The sequence below is a fragment of the Tamandua tetradactyla genome, chromosome X, assembly GCF_023851605.1.
Source record: "Tamandua tetradactyla isolate mTamTet1 chromosome X, mTamTet1.pri, whole genome shotgun sequence".
In the NCBI taxonomy this organism is placed as follows: Eukaryota; Metazoa; Chordata; class Mammalia; order Pilosa; family Myrmecophagidae; genus Tamandua; species Tamandua tetradactyla.
In genome coordinates this window covers 160,250,017-160,269,741 of record NC_135353.1, presented here as the reverse complement: position 1 = coordinate 160,269,741, position 19,725 = coordinate 160,250,017, and the positions used below count along the sequence as shown (strand labels likewise).

General features: G+C 37.0%; 2 protein-coding genes across 8 annotated transcripts in view; one reads left to right on the top strand and one right to left on the bottom strand.

Annotated features, from left to right (window-relative positions):
- FANCB (FA complementation group B) overlaps positions 1–13,015 on the bottom strand; it is a 62,638-nt gene extending 49,623 nt beyond the window's left edge. For 3 of the 5 annotated variants that reach the window (XM_077146700.1, XM_077146701.1, XM_077146697.1), the window contains exons 1-4: positions 12,756–12,844; positions 7,886–8,054; positions 6,477–7,493; positions 541–693 (exon numbers count right to left, since the gene is read on the bottom strand). In XM_077146700.1, coding sequence (XP_077002815.1) covers positions 541–693; positions 6,477–7,424 — 1,101 coding nt within the window. In that variant the 5' untranslated portion in view covers positions 7,425–7,493; positions 7,886–8,054; positions 12,756–12,844. Of the gene's footprint in view, positions 1–540; positions 694–6,476; positions 7,494–7,885; positions 8,055–11,645; positions 11,826–12,755 lie in introns of all 5 variants that reach the window. The other 2 variants (XM_077146698.1, XM_077146699.1) reach the window with 2 other exon arrangements.
- A 155-nt stretch (positions 13,016–13,170) lies between these two features.
- The window catches only part of MOSPD2 (motile sperm domain containing 2), a 72,326-nt gene continuing 65,771 nt past the window's right edge, over positions 13,171–19,725 (top strand). For all 3 annotated transcript variants that reach the window (XM_077145318.1, XM_077145317.1, XM_077145316.1), the window contains exons 1-2: positions 13,171–13,288; positions 13,426–13,495. In XM_077145318.1, the coding sequence (XP_077001433.1) occupies positions 13,280–13,288; positions 13,426–13,495 (79 nt within the window). In that variant the 5' untranslated portion in view covers positions 13,171–13,279. The remainder of the gene's footprint in view (positions 13,289–13,425; positions 13,496–19,725) is intronic.

The following is a 19,725-nucleotide window of genomic DNA, read 5'->3' as shown; positions in this document are numbered from 1 at the left end:
GTCTAATGGTTTACAAAGTATCACCTCATTAGATTTTTATAATATTCCATAATTAGAGAAAGTAAGAATTGTCCTCATTTTAGAAATGAACAAAACTGAGGATTATAAAGATTTTGTATATATTTGAAACTTCAGGGGTATTATTTCCCTTATGTCCCAGATCACAAGATAATATTAGCTATTACCAAGGTAGTTTCACTTCATTTTATTCCTTAATTTAAATTAAGCCAATGACATCATATTAGTTGGTATACAATGTGATTTTCTGAAGCAACAAAGTTAATTTCCAGTATTACTGTCATTTTAGTGACTATTACATACACTTTCAAATTTTATCAAAAGCATAAAGTCAATTTGTATAACATCTCTTGAAAGGAGTTCAATGTATATATTTAAAAGATTCAACCAATGTCCTCTGAAAGTTCAAAAAGTTTTCTTTAAGTATGAAATCACAAATATATGAATGAGTCAAAGGTTTTAAGCACTTAAAATTTCTAAAATGATTGTTAAAGTAACGTATAAAAAGTAAATAGAACTTACAGAATAGTTTATGTTGCCAAAATCTGTTATTTGAAATGAAGTCAGGCAACCTGAATTCAAGGAGTCTTCAAAAAGTATCAGTACTTGTTCCATTCCAGTTCCAGTAAAGTCATCTATCAGGACTGAGTTAACTCTTTCCCATTTAGCAGTAACCTGAAAGGAAGAAAGAGATAAGAGTATTAGTAAGGGTAACTTAGAGGATAAAAAGAGGAGTGTCTTGTGAAGCTTATGTAGGCAGTGGAGAAGCTTAAACTACCTATAGGCATGCCTAAGAGTTACTTCTGGAGGACCTCTGTTGTTGCTTAGATGTGGCCTCAGTCTCTCTAAGCCCAACTCTGCAAGAGAAATCATTGCATTGCCCTCCCCCCTACATGGGACATGACATCCAGGGGTTAAAGTCTTCCTGGTGACGTAGGAGAGGACCCCCAGGGATGAATCCAGACCTGGCACCATGGGATCAACAATTTCATCCTGACCAAAAGGGGGGAAAGAAGTATAATTAATAAAGTATCAGTGACAGAGAAAGTTTAAATAGAGTCGAGAGGCTATTCTGGAGGTGGCTCTTATGCAAGCTTCAGGTAGACCTTGCTACCTATCATAACCTGCCAACCCCCAACCCGGACCATTCCAGCCAATCCTAAAGAACACCTAGAGCAATATATAAAATTCCACAAGGGTTCCATGCACTAGAGTAACTTGCCAGAAACTTCACAACCTCCAGATGGGTCCCTGATCCAGAGAAGTCCTGAAACCTAGCCCAGCCTCTCCAGAACATCAGATAGTTCCATCTCCCTACCCCATATTCATGGCAGACCCTTCCAATTATCAAAAATTTAGAATTGCCATAGCCCAAACAATCCCAAAGAGAGGTATGGAAAGATCAAAGGTGATGGTGGAATTATACATAGAATATAGGACTTAACAGATGAATATGAATGCTGAATCATTAAACTGATATCTCTTTTAGTCGCCAGTATTTTAGAGCAGCTAGAAGTAAAAACCTAAACTTGTAAAATTGTAACCCATGTCAAAGTCTGAAATACGTTCTACAACTAATTGTGGTGCTGTGCTTGGAAATTTATAGCTTTTTTGTACGTATGTCATTTGTTTACAAAAAAAAGAAGAGAAAAAGAAGTCGACTATGATAATAAAGTATTTAAGCCCTCTAGCCTCCTATATTCTGGAGCAGCTAGAAGGAAAAATATGAAAGGATTGTATGGTAGCCCATGACAAACTCTGGGATCTATCCTGTAACCACTTTTTGAAGAGTGCTTTAAAAACTATTGCTTTTTTATTTCTTTGCTTTGTATATATGTTATACTATACAATAAAAAAGTTTAAAAAATTAAAAAAAGAATGTGCTGGAAGGGTGCACAGGTAGTTCAGTGGTAGAATTCTCACGGGCCATGCAGGAGACCCAGGTTCGATTCCTGACCCATACATCACCCTAACTAAAAAAAAAAAAAAAAAAATGTGCTAAGCATGCAAACATCACAGAGCTAGAAATACGCCCAAGTACATGTGCATTTGCCATCTATAGCTCTACAATAGCATTATTTGATAGAAATATAAGTGAGCCATAAATGCAAGGCACATATATAATTTTACACTTTCTAGTAGCTAAAGAAAATTTTCTGGAAGGAGTAAAAAGAAATAAGTGAAATTATTAGTCCAATATATCCAAAATATTATCATTTCAACATCTAATCAATAAGAACTTCTTAATGAATTATTTAAATTTTTTTTACTAAATCTTGAAATCTGGCACATATTCCACATTTATAGCATGTCTCAATTCAGTCTAGACACATTCAATTTATGGTTGAATAATCATAAATGGCTAGTAGGTACTGTTTTAGACAGCACAGCTCTAGAACATATTGACCTCTTTCTATTTACAACACACCAGTATCTATGGTTCAGGTGTACTTGACAATGACAGAGCCAACACAGAGAGAGCCAACAGAAACTTCAGAACAGAGCTGACACAGATGCCAACACTTGGAGAACAGAGACACAGATATTTGGAGATGCCTGGAGCCAAGCAGACATTGCCATGAGATGTTAAGCAAGCCAGAACCTGGCAAGAGCCAAGGGATGCCAAGAGATGAAAGCCAGCCCTGGAGAAGCAAAGTAAGGATCCCCCCCACAGGAAAGAAGCTGAAAGCAACGGAGCCCAGGGGTAATGGACCAGCAGATGCCAGCCATGTGACTTCTCAGCTGTCAGAGGTGTTCTGTACCCATCAATCTTTCTTGAATTAGGGTATCTCTACCTGGATGCCTTAGTTTGGACATTTTTATCGGCTTAGAACTGTAAACTTGCAACTTAATAAATTTCCCCTTTTAGAAGCTGTTCCAGTTCTAGTATATTGCATTCCAGCAGCTTGCAAACTAAAACAAAGTGTTCTTCCTATTACCTTGACCCCAATAAGGATTACAGGCTATACCAGATGATTTCTCCCTCCTACACCGTGGAAAGGAAAAGGGAGAGTAGAAAACGTTACCTTTTAAAATAACATTCTTTCTTTTTTTTAAGCATAGTGTGTTTTTAAAAAGATGGCTTTGAAAATAAAATATGATAGGATGGTGCAACAGTGACTCAGCAGACAGAATTCTTGCCTGTCATGCTGGAGACCCAGGTTCATTTCCTGGTGCCTGCCCATGCAAAAAAAAATTAAAAATAAAATAGGATAGGTTTCAAATTATTTTGCTTTTGAAAATTTAAGTCCTCTATGTATTACAAAGATTGAATATGGTTATTACATAATCCCTATTAATATTAAAGTAACTTTAAAGGCAAATCCTGAAAAAATTCAATTTCAACATGATATTTACACACATATCCACAAAGAAGTCATTCACATAAAATATGCCTTTAGAACTTTTCAAAACATTTGCTAATAGTCAATATCTAGGTGACAGTATAGTGATAAAACTTTTAATTGAGCTTCTAATGAAATGGACAAGAGCGCACACAGTAAAGTGGTACTACTTTTTTTCCAAAATAGCACAAGAATGAAAAAAAATGCAGAATTTGCTAAACTACTTTTAGAACAAACATTTCTGAACAGTAACGATTATTTATCTTAATTTATAAACACCTTGGACCATATTGTTAAATAAGCTGAAACATATCTTAAGCCAGGAGGATATAACATTACCAAAACATCAGGGTCAAAGAAAAATTATTGGTGGAGGTAGCCTGTTAAAAACCTACTTTCTGGACGGTGCAATGGTGGCTCAGTGGCAGAATTCTCACCTGCCATGCCAAGGACGGTGCCTGCCCATGTAAAAAAAAAAAAAACCTATTTCCTATTCATTATATATGCCTTTTACCTGTCATTGAAAACAAAATACCACTGTGCATCTTAAAGCAATTTCCAAAACAGACAAGATCATATTTAGATAAAATGTGAATGCGTGCACAAGGGTGAACCCTGAGTTTCAAGATATAATGACAAAAACCTCTAAGCAATAGTTTTTAGAAAAATTAACAATTATACCACTTGTCTCTGGAGAACAATTATTTGTTTCTAAAGGGACAATGATACATTTCAAGGAATTTCTCTGCTTCATTTTTAGAAATAAAGCAAAGAGAGATAAATAAGTTTAAATAATAATTACTAAACTTTAAAAAGTTGAACTGACTTAACTTGATGTTTCTAGGAAAGCTCATGAAATGAAATCACAAATAATCTAATTGCAAGTGAAAATGTACCTCAAATTATAGCATGCATAAAATTGGAATGTTATATTAAAATACAAATAAATATACAATAATTATACAGTTGTATACTTATTAGTTTACATATTTCTAAACAACTCAAAAGGTTTATGACGTAAAATGGCACGGCAAAACAATTATCAGGTATTATTCGGGTAACTTGAAATTTAATAAAAGAATAATGTTATGTTTTTAAGTGCAGCATAAGAAGTGATTTAGGGGGCCACATCTGTTTACGATGATGGAATAAGATCCTTCAGGGCCCTGGCCCCCACAGAAGCTTTGAACAACCAGCAAGAATTGGTAGTCACATGTTTCTCAAAGCTCTAGAAAACAGCTAAAGCACTGCAGTAACAGGATAAGCACTGAATCAAGCATTTACGTCTGGCACAATCTATCTGGTGGTGGCCTAATGGACTTGCCATCCCAGAATGTGCCCTGAGTGAAAAAAGGCAGTTCATCAAGTTCTCCTACAGAATGCTGAGAGAACAGTCAAGTCACACTGCCTGGGGCAATGGGTTGTGGGCTGTAGGACATACAGAGCAGTGCCTAGAACCATGAGGAAAGTGTTTCCTAGGGAAAAGGAGGCACTTGTATCTGATTAAATGGGAATTCCTAGGGCCACACCTCCATGCCCAAGACAGGATACCTTAACAGAAAGGACCAGGGAGACCACTATGCTTTGGCCTGGAGCTATTCTCTAAACTAACTGTATGGATAAGCCCTGAAGGAGAGCACTTGCAAGGGTCAATCTGCAGAGTGGGAAAGGTGTTTTCTTTTTTTCCTTCTTCTTCTTCTTCCTTTTTTTTTTTTTTTGTTAATTCCTAGCAATCAAGGAAAGCTCTGCATAACAATAGCTGAATACAAGCTTAAGGAACAGCTGTCTTAGTCTAAATTCCAGCAATAACACAGTAAAATATCAAAATGTTCAGGTTTCAACAAGAGGTTACAAAAACATACAAAGAAACAGAAAGTGATCCCAGGCTAAGGGGAAGATTAAAGCATTAGAAGCTATCAATGGAGAGGCTAGATCTGGGACATACCAGATGCAGACTTTTAAAAAATGACCCCAAATATGGTCAAGGAACTAAAGAAAACATGGACAAAGAACTACAGGAAAACAAAAGATGAACACAAAGAGAATATCAATATAGAGAAGAAAATTATGGAAAGGAACCAAACAAAGCTGAAGACAACAGTAACAGAAAGTAAAAAGTCCCTTGAGAGGTTCAGCAGCAGACAGGAGCAAGCAGAAGAAAGAAGCAGTGAATCTGAAGATAAAACAACTGAAATCAGTCAGTCAGAAAGGAGAAAAAATGAAGAAAAGTGAACAGAGCCTTAGATAAACCTGTGGGGCACCATCAAGTACCAATATACACAATGTGGGAGTCCCAGAAGGAAAAGAAAGAGAAACAGCGACAGAGAGAATATTCAAAGAAAAAAATGGCTGAAAACTTTTAATTTAACAAAAAATATGAACATACACATCCAAGATGTTCAACAAACTCCAAATAGGATAAACCTAAATTGACATAGGCTATAACATATTATATAATCAAATTGTCAAATGTCAAGGATAAAAAGAATTCTGAAAGCTGCAAGAGAGAAGCAATGATCATGTATAAGGGATCTTCAATTAGATTAAGTGCCGATTTCCCACTGGAAATCAAGAGTCAAGAAAGCAGTGGGATGACATAGTTAAAATGCTAAAGGCAAAAAAACTGTCAACCAAGAATTCCATATCTGGCAAAGCTGTCTTTAAAAATGGGGGAGAAATGAAGACATTCCCAGATAAACAAAAGCTGAGGGAGTTCATCTACTAGATGAGCCTACAACAGATACTAAAGAGAATTCTGCAGGAAAGGAAAAGCCAATAGATGGTGAATTGAAGCCGCCTGAAGAAATAAAGCTCTCTGATGAGGGTAACAACATAGGTAAATATAAATGCCCGCGTTATTTTATCTTTGGTTTTTAACTCTACTTTTTTCTTCCTACAGGATCTAAAAGGCAGATACATAAAAAGTAATGATAAATCAGTGGTTTGGGGCTCATAATGCATAAATGTGTAATTTGACAAGAATTCCATAAAGGTGGGGAAAAATATTAAGTGACTGAGGTGACAAGGATGAATGCTATGAAGAGCACGAATGCTTAAAATATTTTATTCCTAGGCCCACCCCCAACTAAATCATTATGAGAATAAGTACTGTACCTGAAAGTTCTTTTTCCAAACAGCACAAGCATCACTGGACCTAAAGGATACGATGAAAAAGTCCTCTCCACCGGAATCCATAAGCTGAACTGCACAAGGATCTCCAAATGGAAGCTGGCATACACTTTTGGGAATTCCATTTTGGAATGAAATCAGCTGATTCTTTCGAGTAAGGGCAATGAGAGACATTCTTAACTTGCTGTTGACCATCTCAGTTGCACAGACATGCACACAAGTTACCACACTGCTATAAATATGAGGGATAATGTATGTATCAGTTAATACTTCTTGACTTTCAAGAGAGTACAAAGAAAATTCGGTATCCCAAATAGCATATTTTGATATTGAAGACTTTTGAGTGCATCCTTCCTCAGGTAAATAACATTCCTTTAATCCTAATAAGACAATACCTAGAATTTCAATCTCTCCTGCCCACTCAATAGAGGAAAAGTTAGCTGGCACACTAACAACTGTGCCAGTTTTGGAAGAGATACAGAAGACTGTTTTAGCATGTCTCCATAAAACTAAAGGGCCATTGAGGACCCTTATGCTGTCCTTCAACTCATAGCCTAGGTCAAAATGCAATCGCTTTTCAAATTTATTGGAACTATGAAGCAATAGTAGAAAATATTTGAAAACGTTATTCTTTCTATTGCTTTGTATTACAATATAAGGGAGGTTAATTCCAGTTCTGAAGTCTGACACACAGCTGCAACAAATAATTTTAAAATCAGCGTTTTCTTCTTCCATTTTGAATAATCCAGTGGACTTCTGAACAAATGCTCTAGTTCTTCCATCAAATACCATTCTTCTGACACGTAATACGGGTATTTTTGCAGCTCTTTTACTTGTAAAATTTCTTTTACCCAACTGAAAAACCAGGACTTCCCCATTATAACACAAGAGTTTTTCTTGTTTGTTGGATGACATTGCTTGTTTGCTACTCATTCACAATATCAAATCTTTGTGTTGATCCAATTTTCTAATGGAAACTGAGTCTAGTTGGTGTTTTTAAACCTAAAAAAGAAATGGGAAAAACTGCCATGAAGTTGGAGGAGTAGAAAAGAAACCACACTTTCTTTAGAAAAGTATCATATAGGTAACTATTATTTTTAAGTAAACACATTGTTTTTTATAACACTATTTTAACAATGTCACACTTATCAAAAGATAGATCCCAAGTATTATTTCAGTCCACCCCTTAAAAAAACAGTTTCATAGGGATGCAAATAACCACATCAAAAACAATAACATTTATGCTAACAGCATCTATTTAAAGCTTTAGGTCTCTACAATTACATCAGATACTCTTTCTGTTCAGGAAATTTCTTAAGGTTCCACGTCTGTCTTTGTTTCAAACCTGCTAACTCTAACCTAGTTTCCCCATTTTCCAACCTGCTCCCTCTTACCTGGTTTCTCCCTTTCTGTCTTAACCCTTTAGAAAGACAACTTGTGTAGTCAGTGGTTTATCTGTCTCAGAGTTCAGTCTCTTCCCCAATACAGTAATTCTTGAAATAGACTGCTCCCTCAACCCTGGCTCTCAGGATCCTGCTTCCTGGGAAGGAGCTTATACAGCTTCTATGACAAAAATGGAACCCGAGAAATAAAATTAGGAGCTGCTAAAACAAGGCTTAAAAAAATCTCCATAGAAGTAAGAGAAATACATCCCACTTTATAATAACAATGTATTATTACCACCTAAGAAAGTCACCATTCTTATTCAAAGTAAAAAATTACAGGATTAATAATATAAATATAATGAACAACAGTATTTCATAATAACAGCTATCAATTATTCATGCTTACTATATGCCAGGTACAATACATGCATCATCTCCTTTAATATTTACAATTATTCTCTTAAATTAAGTATTCTCATTATCCCATCTTTTAAATGAAAAAACCTTATTTTAACAAAGGTAAGAAATTTTCCCAAGGTTACCACACTAATCTGCAGCAACAATGTTAACTTGTGATACCATCAGATTTGGAAAAAGCCCTCTGACTCCTGAGTCTTGACTCTTAACCACCACCCTGTCCTGACATGCACTCCCCTACTCTGAACAAACAGGTTATAAGCAACTAGGGATAATTAGAAAAATAGAATAAAGAACAAAGGAACAACCCCTAAATTGAACACACACAACAATAAATATGTTGCTACATCTTTATTCAGTGCCTAGGTATACTGGGTCACTCATTTAACTGTTACTGAATGCTTAATGTATGCTAAGCAGTACTGCCCACAGTCAGAAAATCCCTGTAAATGCAGGTCTGCCCTTTACTAGGTGGGTGGTTGTGGACAAGTTTCTCAACCCCATTGTGTCTCACACCCTCATCTATATAATGAGGTAGACTGGCACATAGAAAGTGCTCTATAAATTTTAGCTGCTATCAGCACCATCACTGTCAGCTCTGCTTCATATTGTATATAACCTTAGAAAGGTCAGAAGAGTAGTTACATACTTAAGGATCTGTAAACACTGAGCAATTCCTCTGCACTAACCTTAAAGATTGCATATATGAGTTGCTTAAAATATATTTCTTCCTCATATATCCATGATGAGAAGAAATATTGCCTTTTAGGAAGCAGTTCTGCTTTGGGGAATATTTTCTTTCCTCTTTAGAAGAAACATGACATTTAATGAGAAAAAAAGTATCAGAAATTTAGGGTGTCAGTTACTCAATCCCATCATTCCTTTTTTCCCCAATGGCCTGATCAGATTTAGGAAAGGCTTTTTTTTTTACCATTCTTTTTTAATTAGAGAGGGTATAGGTTTACAGAAAAATCATACAGAAGACACAGATTCCCATAACACACACACACACACACTTGCAGTATCTTTGTTACATTTGATGCAACAATATTACTACTTTGTAGTTACACTATTAACTACAGTACATAGTTTACATTAGTGTTCACTGGTTGTGTTGTATAGTATGATCGTTAAAATTTTTGATGTTCTAGTAACACTCATACTACTTAAAATTTCCCCTTTTAACCACATTCAAATATATAATTCAGTGCTGTTAATTACATTCACAATGTTCTGCTACCATCACCACCACTACCAAAACTTTTCCAACACCCCAAATAAAAACTCCATACCAATTAAGCATTAACTCCCCATTCTCTACCCCCACCTTGGCCCCTCATGACATGTATTCTAGTTTTTGACTCTATGAATTGGCTTATTTTAACTACTTCCTATCAGTGAGGTCATATAATATTTGTCCTTTTGTGTTTGGCTTATTTCACTCAACATGATGTCTTCAAGATTTATCCATGTTGTTACATGTATCAAAACTGTACTTCTTTTTACTGAACATTATCCCATTGCCTGTATATACCACATTTTGTTTATACATTCATCAGTCAATTGGTACTTGGGTTGCATCCATCTTTTGTATTATACTTATTTTTAAATACTATTGTAAAAAAATGCACATTTTCAAAATAACAGTTATTTTTAAAGGAACTCCTTCAGAGTAAAAAAAAAAAACTTACTTGTGAAGATAAATGTTTTTTTCCTTAAGCTTTCGGTGATAACCCCAAGGCTTACTGAATTCACATATCTGTGGATGCCCATTATATTTTATATTGATGCAATATCTGTTTTAAGGGTAAATGTTCTTAGGATACAAAACCTGCAAGCCTATGGAATAAGTAGTAAAATCTTTTTGGCAGCATATGTCAAAGAAAAAAGCAATTTAGAGGCAATCAACACAAGATAAGCAACCTCTGAATAGTTGAGCCCTTATTATTGGGGCACCAGGTTAACTATTCTAGCTTATTGGCCATTTGATTATTTACTTAGTACTCCTACAAAAGAAGTTGCTGAAAAAAACTGGTCATTCAAATCAGTGAAGTTTTACCTCTTGTTGGAATTATTGGGGGGGGGAAAGATTTGGAAACAGATTATTTATAAAATACTACACAATTGATTTTGGCTGTTCCTGTTCTATATTACCATACATCAAAGTTGATTGTATCTGTTTTATACATAAAATGAAACCAGATATGCAAGTATACCAGAAAAACCAAAATACACATATTAACATTAACTATAGTAGACTGGCAAATAATAAATTATCATTTTCATCCCAATAAACAGGATGTTGCCTTCAAAGGCTAATAAATTCATTTTGACATTATAAACTTCAAAGCTCTTTTAAAAAAAAAACATCTGTCTGGTTCAAGATCATAAAAGAGTCTTATCTTATAATATCTATGCAGATGAAATCCAAGAACAGTATATAAGAAACCAGTATCAACTGTGTCTAATAAAAAGTGTCTTTGGAACAAAGGTCAAATTAAGATGGCCAACTAAACATTTCACTAACACTAAATATGATCTTTTGAAAATAATACTGATAGATGTTCTCTTTTCAACCCATAGGACATTCTTAACCTACGTATATTAACATGACAAATATACTTTTTTTTTTGTTGCCTCTAACTAGAATTCATTTGTTAGGCCCTACCTAGAATCAATTCCCTTTTTCTCTTTCTTAACATTACCTGGTATATCTGAAATGTAGGTGATTTATGGGGGGGATGGCGATTCACAAAGTTAGAGAAGTAGGAAAGATTAACATAAAGAAGGGTTTTCTAGGTCATACTAAGAACTTCTAACTTTCCCCTATAAGCAATGATAAACCACTAAAAAATACTCACCACAGGACTGTACTTGTGAACAGTGACTGTGTAGAAGATGGGGGTGGAGCAAGATTACAGACAGAGATATCGATTACGAAGTTATCACAAAAGGACTCCGTACAAGGGAGAAGTGACCTTGGAAGGCAATTTGGCAGGAAACCAAACTGCATATATCCAGCAATTTCATCTCTAGATGAGAAATAATTTCACCTATGCACAAGGGAACTGTTCTAGAATTTTCAGTGTGCTCTTATTTGTAATATATATTAAAAGTAAAAACTCAATGACCATCAATAGGGGAATGAATAAACATAGATGAAACACCAGTTATTAAAAGCATGAATTAGATCTATGTGTATCATGATGGCCAGGTTTCAAAAATAAAATGAATGAAAGAAATTAAGTTGCAGAAAAGTGTATACTGCACTATACTACTTATCTAAGGTCAAACACATAAAACATATATTTTCGGTGTTTACCTGCAACGGCTACATTTACTGAGTACTTACTGGGTGATAAGTGCTATTCTAAGCACTCTGGATTAACTCATTTATTTCTCACAATATCCTTATGAGATGGGCAGTATTATCATCCCATTTTACAGATGGAGAAACTGAGGCACAGAGTTTAACGATCTTCTCAAAAGTCCACAGATATGAAATGAGAGGCAGAATTCAAACCAAGGCTGTCTGGTCCAAAAGAAAAAAGAGGAATTGTGAAGATTCATGCCAAATTCCTAATGATTGCTGAATCTGGAGAAGGGGGTAGATATCAGGGTAAGAGAGTGGAGCCAGAGGGAGACCTTCCCTATATCTGAAATGTCATTTTTTTAAAGGATGTAGTCAAGCAACTTTTCAACAATGTATAAAATATGCTTCCATAAAAAGTGTAAACAAATAACAAAAGGACTGGAGTGAAAGATGCTAAAGTATTAATCACGCTTGACTAGGGATGGTGGAAATATGGGGGTCTGTTCTTTGTAGTTTTCACTATTTTTCGTTTGTCCAAAAAGGCAATATTATTGTCTGAGCAACAACTTCCTTTCAATTAAAAATTTTAACCGACAACAATACAATTTGCTCAAGTACCTTATAAATCTAATTCAAGGTTCCTCAACTTTGGCAATTCAGACATTTAGGGTCGGAGAATTTTTTGTCGTGGGGCCTGTCCTGTGTATAGTGGGATGTTCAGCAGCATCCCTGGACTCCACCCTACTAGCTGCCAGTAACACGCGAATACAGCCCCCAGTTGTAAGGACCAAAAATGTCCCCAGGCATTGCCAGATGTCCCCTAAGGGGCAAAATCGCCCAAGTTGAGAACTGCTCTAATTAGAAAACCCTAAAAGGAGCTTCATCTTTTATTTTAACGTTCTATTCCTGTTTTCGTTTAAAGATTTCAAAGTTCTACTCCTTGTTAGACATCTCACACCACCCTTTCATGCTGGAAGGGTGAAGAAAGTTTCAAGAGAAATGATGCCTCGAACGGAGCAAGCACTTGAAATCCAGTTATCATTCCACAGAATGGTGGACCCGGGACGCCGGCCCCTTCCCGTTCTGCTGCAAGTGCAGCCCCGCCGCCCCTTCGACGAAGGCCCGGCGGGGAAAATGCAGTGGCCCTACCTCAGCCACCGGCCCCGCGTCCAGCAGCCTCCTTGTTCCCGCACTTCCGAACGTCCCGCCCGCGCGCTGCATTCTGGGAAGTAATGGCCTAAGACGAGGTCGTGCACTGAGAAGCGAAGTCAGCCGAGCCTGCCGGGAAACTGTTGCCAAGGAGGTCGAAGAGGCAGGGCCTACGGGAGAGTTAGGAAACCGAATGGCCGGCCAAGCTTACCAGGGCGGAGCTGGGCGGGGGAAGCACCCACAGCCCGGCAGCTGGCGGGGGCGGAGCCGCAGTACGGGCGGCTAAGGGGCGGGGCCAGAGGAAGCAGCTAATGGGACCCCAGGTTGAGGGTGAGGTCCCGCCCTGAGCCCCATGCGGCCTCACTGGATTGGGCAATGCGGCGGAGCCTCAGCCCTCCTTCCGGTATCACGCGACCGCCTCCTCCCCCCGCCCTCTTCTGTCTACCCCCCGCCGGCCTCGCAGGCGATGAGATACTCGGGCGGCGACGGAGGCGACGACGGCACCAGCAGTCACGTCCGCGAGCATGACGGAGGTGAGAAATTAACCGCAGGGCTGCTGGCTCCCTGGGCCCTGGAGGATGCCTCTGAGGCCCGGAACAGGTGGGCTGGGCCGAGGGGGAAGGGGATGGCGCGGGTAGCGTCTAAGGGTCTCGTGGTTTCTCCTCTCCAGGCTCAAGCCCAGAATAAAGCCAAGCTCATCTCTGAGACCCGACGGAGGTTCGAAGCTGAGTATTTGGCAGGTGGGTACCGCTTTCTCAGGGTTGAGGCAGGTGTGTAACGAACGACCGCAACTTTGCTGGTGTTTGTGTGTATATTTAGGAGGCGTTAGGGACCCTTTCGATCCTGAGTGACGTGCCCTGCACCTTTCCGAAGGTTTTTCTCTGCATAACATGCCGTTCATGCTACTTCAGCTGGGCAGGTGCTTCGTTGATTGCTTCCTTTAAAGACTAAGTTGGAAATCGCTGAGTTTCTAGTGTCTCTTCGTGTTCATGGAACGTGTCGAACACTTGTTAGGCCCACAGCACACTGCAGTCCACGGTTCCTCTACTATTGAGAAAATGAACCTGGAAACTGCCCTAATACTATTGACACGTACTTAATTAAGGATGCAGAGTCCTTGGATATTTTGCCTAATTCCATTCCATACAATTCAACGTGCTACCCACCGAATAGGCCCGCCAACGCTGGAACAAGTTCTTGTCTTTTCATTCCACAGTACACATAGCAAGGCACCTGAGTCCAGAATTGACTTATTGGTTTTACATTCTATGGCCAGATGTCACAGATACGTGTGTTGTCAGAACTTAAGTGACGATTTAATACTTGTACAGTAATTTTTTAACACGTCCAGGATAATTTATTAAAATACAGGATTAAGAAAGAATGTATATGTTTCCCAGCTTCAGATTGAGGATAATCCTGATTCTGCCACTTAATAACTCACCTGTGTATTCTCAGCTCCTGTTTCAATATCTGTGAAATGGCAGTAATAAGGTTAGGAGGATTAAATGAAAAGGCATATGTCGAACTGTATGTAGGGCTTAGCATAAAGTGACTCTCAATGAATATTTAGCCTCAGTAGTCATTTTGGTCACTGGGATTGGAAATAAGTTTCAGCCTTTTGACTTTAGTGCTCAGGAGAGGTTTTCTACAAGTTGAAACTCCTCTAGAATATATGTCAGCTGATGATCTAGAACAAGGAAGGTAGTCCATTTCAAATAACCTGCTCAGTAAATCTTTTCATGGCTCCCTGACAATTTCCTTCACATCCAGAACTTTGTACCAGAGAGTTGCAAAAGCAGTTGATTCACTTTTACCCCAAAGTTCTCCTTTCTAATAATGTACCTGATTCCACTAAAGAGGATACTTCTAAAAGTGTTTCTGTAGAAATACCACTCTGATAGCTACATGATTTATAATATTTTAAGAAGTCATGTCAAAGTTGACCTAATGAGCTAGTGTCTCCCCACTAGTCATTTACTTAGATCTAAGAGAGGAAGCAGAATATAGTCATAGAAATTTAGCAGTAGACAAGATCTTAAAGGTCATCTTGGTCCAACCTACTCATTTTTATGATGAAGAAAGTGAAGGCTAGAGAGGTTAAATAATTTGCTCAAAATTCCCAGTTTTAGTTGTCAGGCTGGGCAAGAGCTCAGGTTTTCTGATTTTTATTATAGTAATTTTTTTGGCAACATCATGATGTCAAATTAGATCATGTCACTCCCCAGCTTGAAACCATTCAGTGCCTTCCTGCAGTGTGTAGAATCAAGTCCCAATTCTTTATGGAGGCTTACAAGGCCATGAGTGATCCGCCTCTTGCCCACCCTTCCATCCTCACCTGCTTGCTCATACAAAGGCTTTTGATTTAACCACAACCACAGTAAGAAACATATTGTGCATTGCATATACACACGCTCACACACACACAACTGAAACAAAGTTCATTAAAGAATATTTATCCAGAAAACATGTGACCCTCTGATATTTTTTTCTATTTGACTTCCTTTTTAAGAAATGCAGTGACCCACAAAATTGACATCACAGCCTCTAGATATGACCCACAGTTTGAAAAACATGACTAGCCACACTGGCTCTTTTTTTTCTTTTTTAAATTTTTTTTTTTTTTTTACATGGGCAGGCACTGGGAAACGAACCCTGGTCCTTTGGCATGGCAGGCAAACATTCTTGCCTGCTGAGCCACCGTGGCCTGGCCTGCACTGGCTCTTTTATGTTTCTCACACTGAGTCTATTTGCATCTTGGAACCTTTCCACTTCTCTCTGCCTGTAAGGCTCTTCCCCATGGGTGTGTGGGGCTAGATGCTTCTTTTCTTTTCCTTCTTGGTTTAAAGATATCTGAGAGGCCTTTGCTGAATATGAAATAACCTCTCTGTCTTATTTATTTTCTCTCCTTTACAGCTCTTACCATAATCTGTTCATTTGTTTACTTGTTCATTGTTCATTTCCTCTGGTAGAAGGTAAATGGATTCTGGTGTGACCTGTGGACATCCAGGGCAAGGGCCTTGTCTGTGTTAGTTACCTCTGTACAGCTAGCACCATTCTCCATTTATACTCATTCAATGGATATCTCAATACTTAAATATTTACTGAGGATGCTAAGTGCTTTTTTGTATTGAGAACTGTCCTAATCGGAACCCCTCTCCCACCAGAATCTGGCAAAGACCTCATAATGCATCTCATAAAGACAAGCATTATTTCAAAGTAAAGTGATTTATAGTATTAAGTTTCAAGAGGATTTTGTTCTTAAATATATACACTAGGGTATGTATGAGCACACATGAGTGTGTTCCTTGCACAGCAATTGTAAATTATTTAAAGATTTGCATGGAAAAGCAAAATAGAAATCTTTAAAGACTTTTTCACATTCTAGTTTCCATTGTTTGCTAAAATATAGCGGCTGATAAAGTAAGAATTTGTAAGTTTACCTTTTAGAAATTACTCAGGTGTGTTTAGAATGTAGTTTCCTTCTTCCTCTGTCTTTTACCGTTTCTATTGTCATTAACAATATTTTGTTTCACAAGAGGCTTGAGGCAGATTGCACCAAACATGATAATATACATTTCCTAAAGAAAAGTATACATTATCTACAAATTTGTCTCTGAGCCCTTGGCTACACTCTAAAACCCCTTTTGGAGGTAGCTTCTTGGGAATTCCAAGCATGTATTTGGTTTCCATAGAAATTGAGCTGCCAATTCTGGATAGATATTTTGCTGACAAAAAGAATAAAAAGTAACTCCGTGTTGTTTTTATGGATTACTAATAGTGCTTTTAAAAAAAATTTTTGTTATTGTTTCTGTGGGAAGTTCCATACTGAGTCCCAAATGAGAAGTATTTCCCCTTCTCTCTTCCTCCTCCTTGTGGCCAAGGCAAGAGACTAATCTCTTGTGACAATAATTATTCGGTTCCTCAAATACCCATTCTGTGCTTATTACTACTGGGAAGCAATGTGTCAATATGAAAGTAAGTTAAAGAAAGATAGAGCCCCTTCCTGCATGCTAGTAGAGGATTTAAAACAGGTAACTGTTAAAGTTAAGGCAAATTGTAGTTAAAATCTATTCTGTAGTAGTCAAAGACGAGGAGAAATCACATCTGATTTGGGATGATTAGGTTGGCACAGAGTGAAAGAAGACTTCATAGAGAAGATGGTATTTCTTATGAACTTTGAAGGATGGTGGAACTTGGGCAAGTACACATAGTCTGCTGAGAAATTGAGATGAGAAGGTGTGAGACATGTTCAGGAAGCAATAGGAAGTCCCCTTTCATAAGGATACGTGGCTAAATACAGTAGGGACCATGTTATAGAGAGCCTTGAACACCAAAATGATGCATTTGTACTTTAGTGAGTGTGGAGAATCATTGAGGGGTCTGTGTTTTTGTTATTTTATGTTATTTTTCTTAATTTAAAAAAGCATGAGTTCATTTAAATGAATTTGGATGATTCCAAAAATGAAGACTCACCTATAGTTTCACCACCCATAGATAGCTCTGCTAACAGTTGATGCATTTTTTCAGTCTTTTTTCTATAATTTTTTTAAAAACATAGTTAAAAGCTCATTCTATTTATAATTTTGTATGCTGCATTTTGGTTATTAGCATGATTTTATTTCCCCGTATTTATGAAGTAAACAACGTTTTACATTACTATATTATTCAATTCTATAGAGAAAAGGTAATTTTCTTTATTTTACTTGGAATATTCCCTTCCTTCTATACATTTAGATTCTGTCCAGTTTTGAATAAAATTTTTTATGTAGTAGTTCAGATTATTTCCTTATGATTCATGTCTAGAAGTAGAATTTATTGGTTTCAATTTTTAAAGCCCTTCATAGATGTGCTAAACTTGCTTCCTTAGAAATTCATTCCCAACACACCCTTACCCATATTTAGTGTCATTTCTTAACTTGTGGTTCTTTGTTTTAGTTTGCATTTGCTTATTAGTGAGGGTGAACATTCCTTTCAGATGTTTACAGCTATTTGTGTTTTCAACATACTTTTTTTCTTATTGGTATAGCTTTTAATATTGGCATGGACTTTTCTTGTTTATGTCTCTTATTTTTTGCATTTTTTGAATGTGCTCAAATTTACCCACTCTTTTGTGGTATCTTCCATGGCTATTAAGTTCAGTAATTTTTTCTTACCCACTGACCTTTTATATCTTGATTTTTGTTTTGGTTTGGCTTATTTATTTGTTTAGTTTTTTATTTGGCGGCTTTTTAAATTTTTTTATGTTGAAATATCACATATGTACAGAATATTTAAAACATGAATAAAATAAGCATTTACTCGCCACTCAGTCAAAGTATTAGACCCTCCCAGTACCTTAGAAGCTTTGGTGCTAGTTACCTTTCCTGTGTCTAATGTTAACTCATTATCTTGCTTTTCTTTGGTTTTATCACCTGTGATATATTCCTTGCTAACACGTTATTTGGTTCTGCTTCTTTCTGAATTTTATATAAAAGCTGAATATATTTTTCCATGACTTGGTTTCTGTTGCTTAATATGCATTTATATTGTCAAATGTAACTGTAATTTATTCCATTTTATGGCTGTGTAGTAGATCATGGAATGGACACATCAACTGATGGATTTGGGATCGTTTCTAGGTTTTGCTATCATGGCGATGCTACTCTGAACATTCTTATACACATCTGGTGCACATGGGCAAGGATTTCTTTAGGGCAGTGGTTCTTAAAGTTTGCCCAGGAAATGGGTTTCCTTATTATTATTATGAATAATACTAAAACGGCATTTTCCTTTCTCACTATCATTCTCTCATATTCCAGAGGCATGATGTATGATGATGTCATGGCTCTGCTGGCTGATAGACCATGTGCTTGTGTGTTCTCGTGTTTAAGATGTTTTTCAGTTTTAATATCTAACATGGTAAATATCAATGAATATAGCCCATATAAACAAAAAACAAGCTGAGTCCTCAGTTCTGATTTTTTAAGTGCAATTTTATTGAGATATGTTCACACACCATACAATCCATCCAAAGTATACAGTGACTCACAGTATCATCACATAGCTGTGCATTCATCACCATGATCAATTTTAGAACATTTTCATTACTCCAGAAAAAGAAAAAAGAGAACCCCAAACATCCCATTATTGACTCATACTATTGCTGTTGTACATACATTACTGTTGATGAAAGACTATTAAGATAACACTGTTAACTATAGTCCATAGTTTACAATAGGTACATTTTTTCCCATATATGTCTCTGTTACTAACTCCTTTTAATAGTGTCATACATTTGTTCTAGTTCATGAAAGAACTTTTTTATATTTGTACAGTTAATCACAGTCATCATCTACCACAAGATTCACTGTTATACATTCCTATGTTTTAACCTCCAGCTTTCCATCTGGTGACATACATGACTCTAAACTTCCTCTTTCCACAACATTCACCTACAATTTGGCACTGTTAATTATACTCAAAATAACATACTACCATCACCTTTATTTATTTCCATACATTTAAGTTGACTAGTTAAAAATTCTGCACATAATAAGTAATCACTCCCCATTCTCTTGCCTCATCCTGTATCTTGGTAGCCCATAGTCTAGATTCCACATCTGTGAGATTATGTATTATGATTAGTTCATGTTGGTGAGGTCATACAATATTTGTCCTTTTGTGTCTGACTTCTTTCATTCAATGTAATCTCAAAATTCATCTGTGTTGTCACTTGCTTCATGATTTCATTCCTTCTTGCTGCTGAAAAATATTTCATCTTATGTATGTACCACATTTTGTTTATCCATACATCTGTTGATGGATACTTGTGTTGTTTCCATCTTTTGGCAATTATGAATAATGCCACTATGGGCATTGGTGTGCAAATGTCTTTTCTTCCTTGCTTTCAGATCTTCTGGGTATATACTAAATATAAGGATTGCAAAGTCGTAAGGAAACTCTACACTTAGTTTCCTGAGGAACCCCC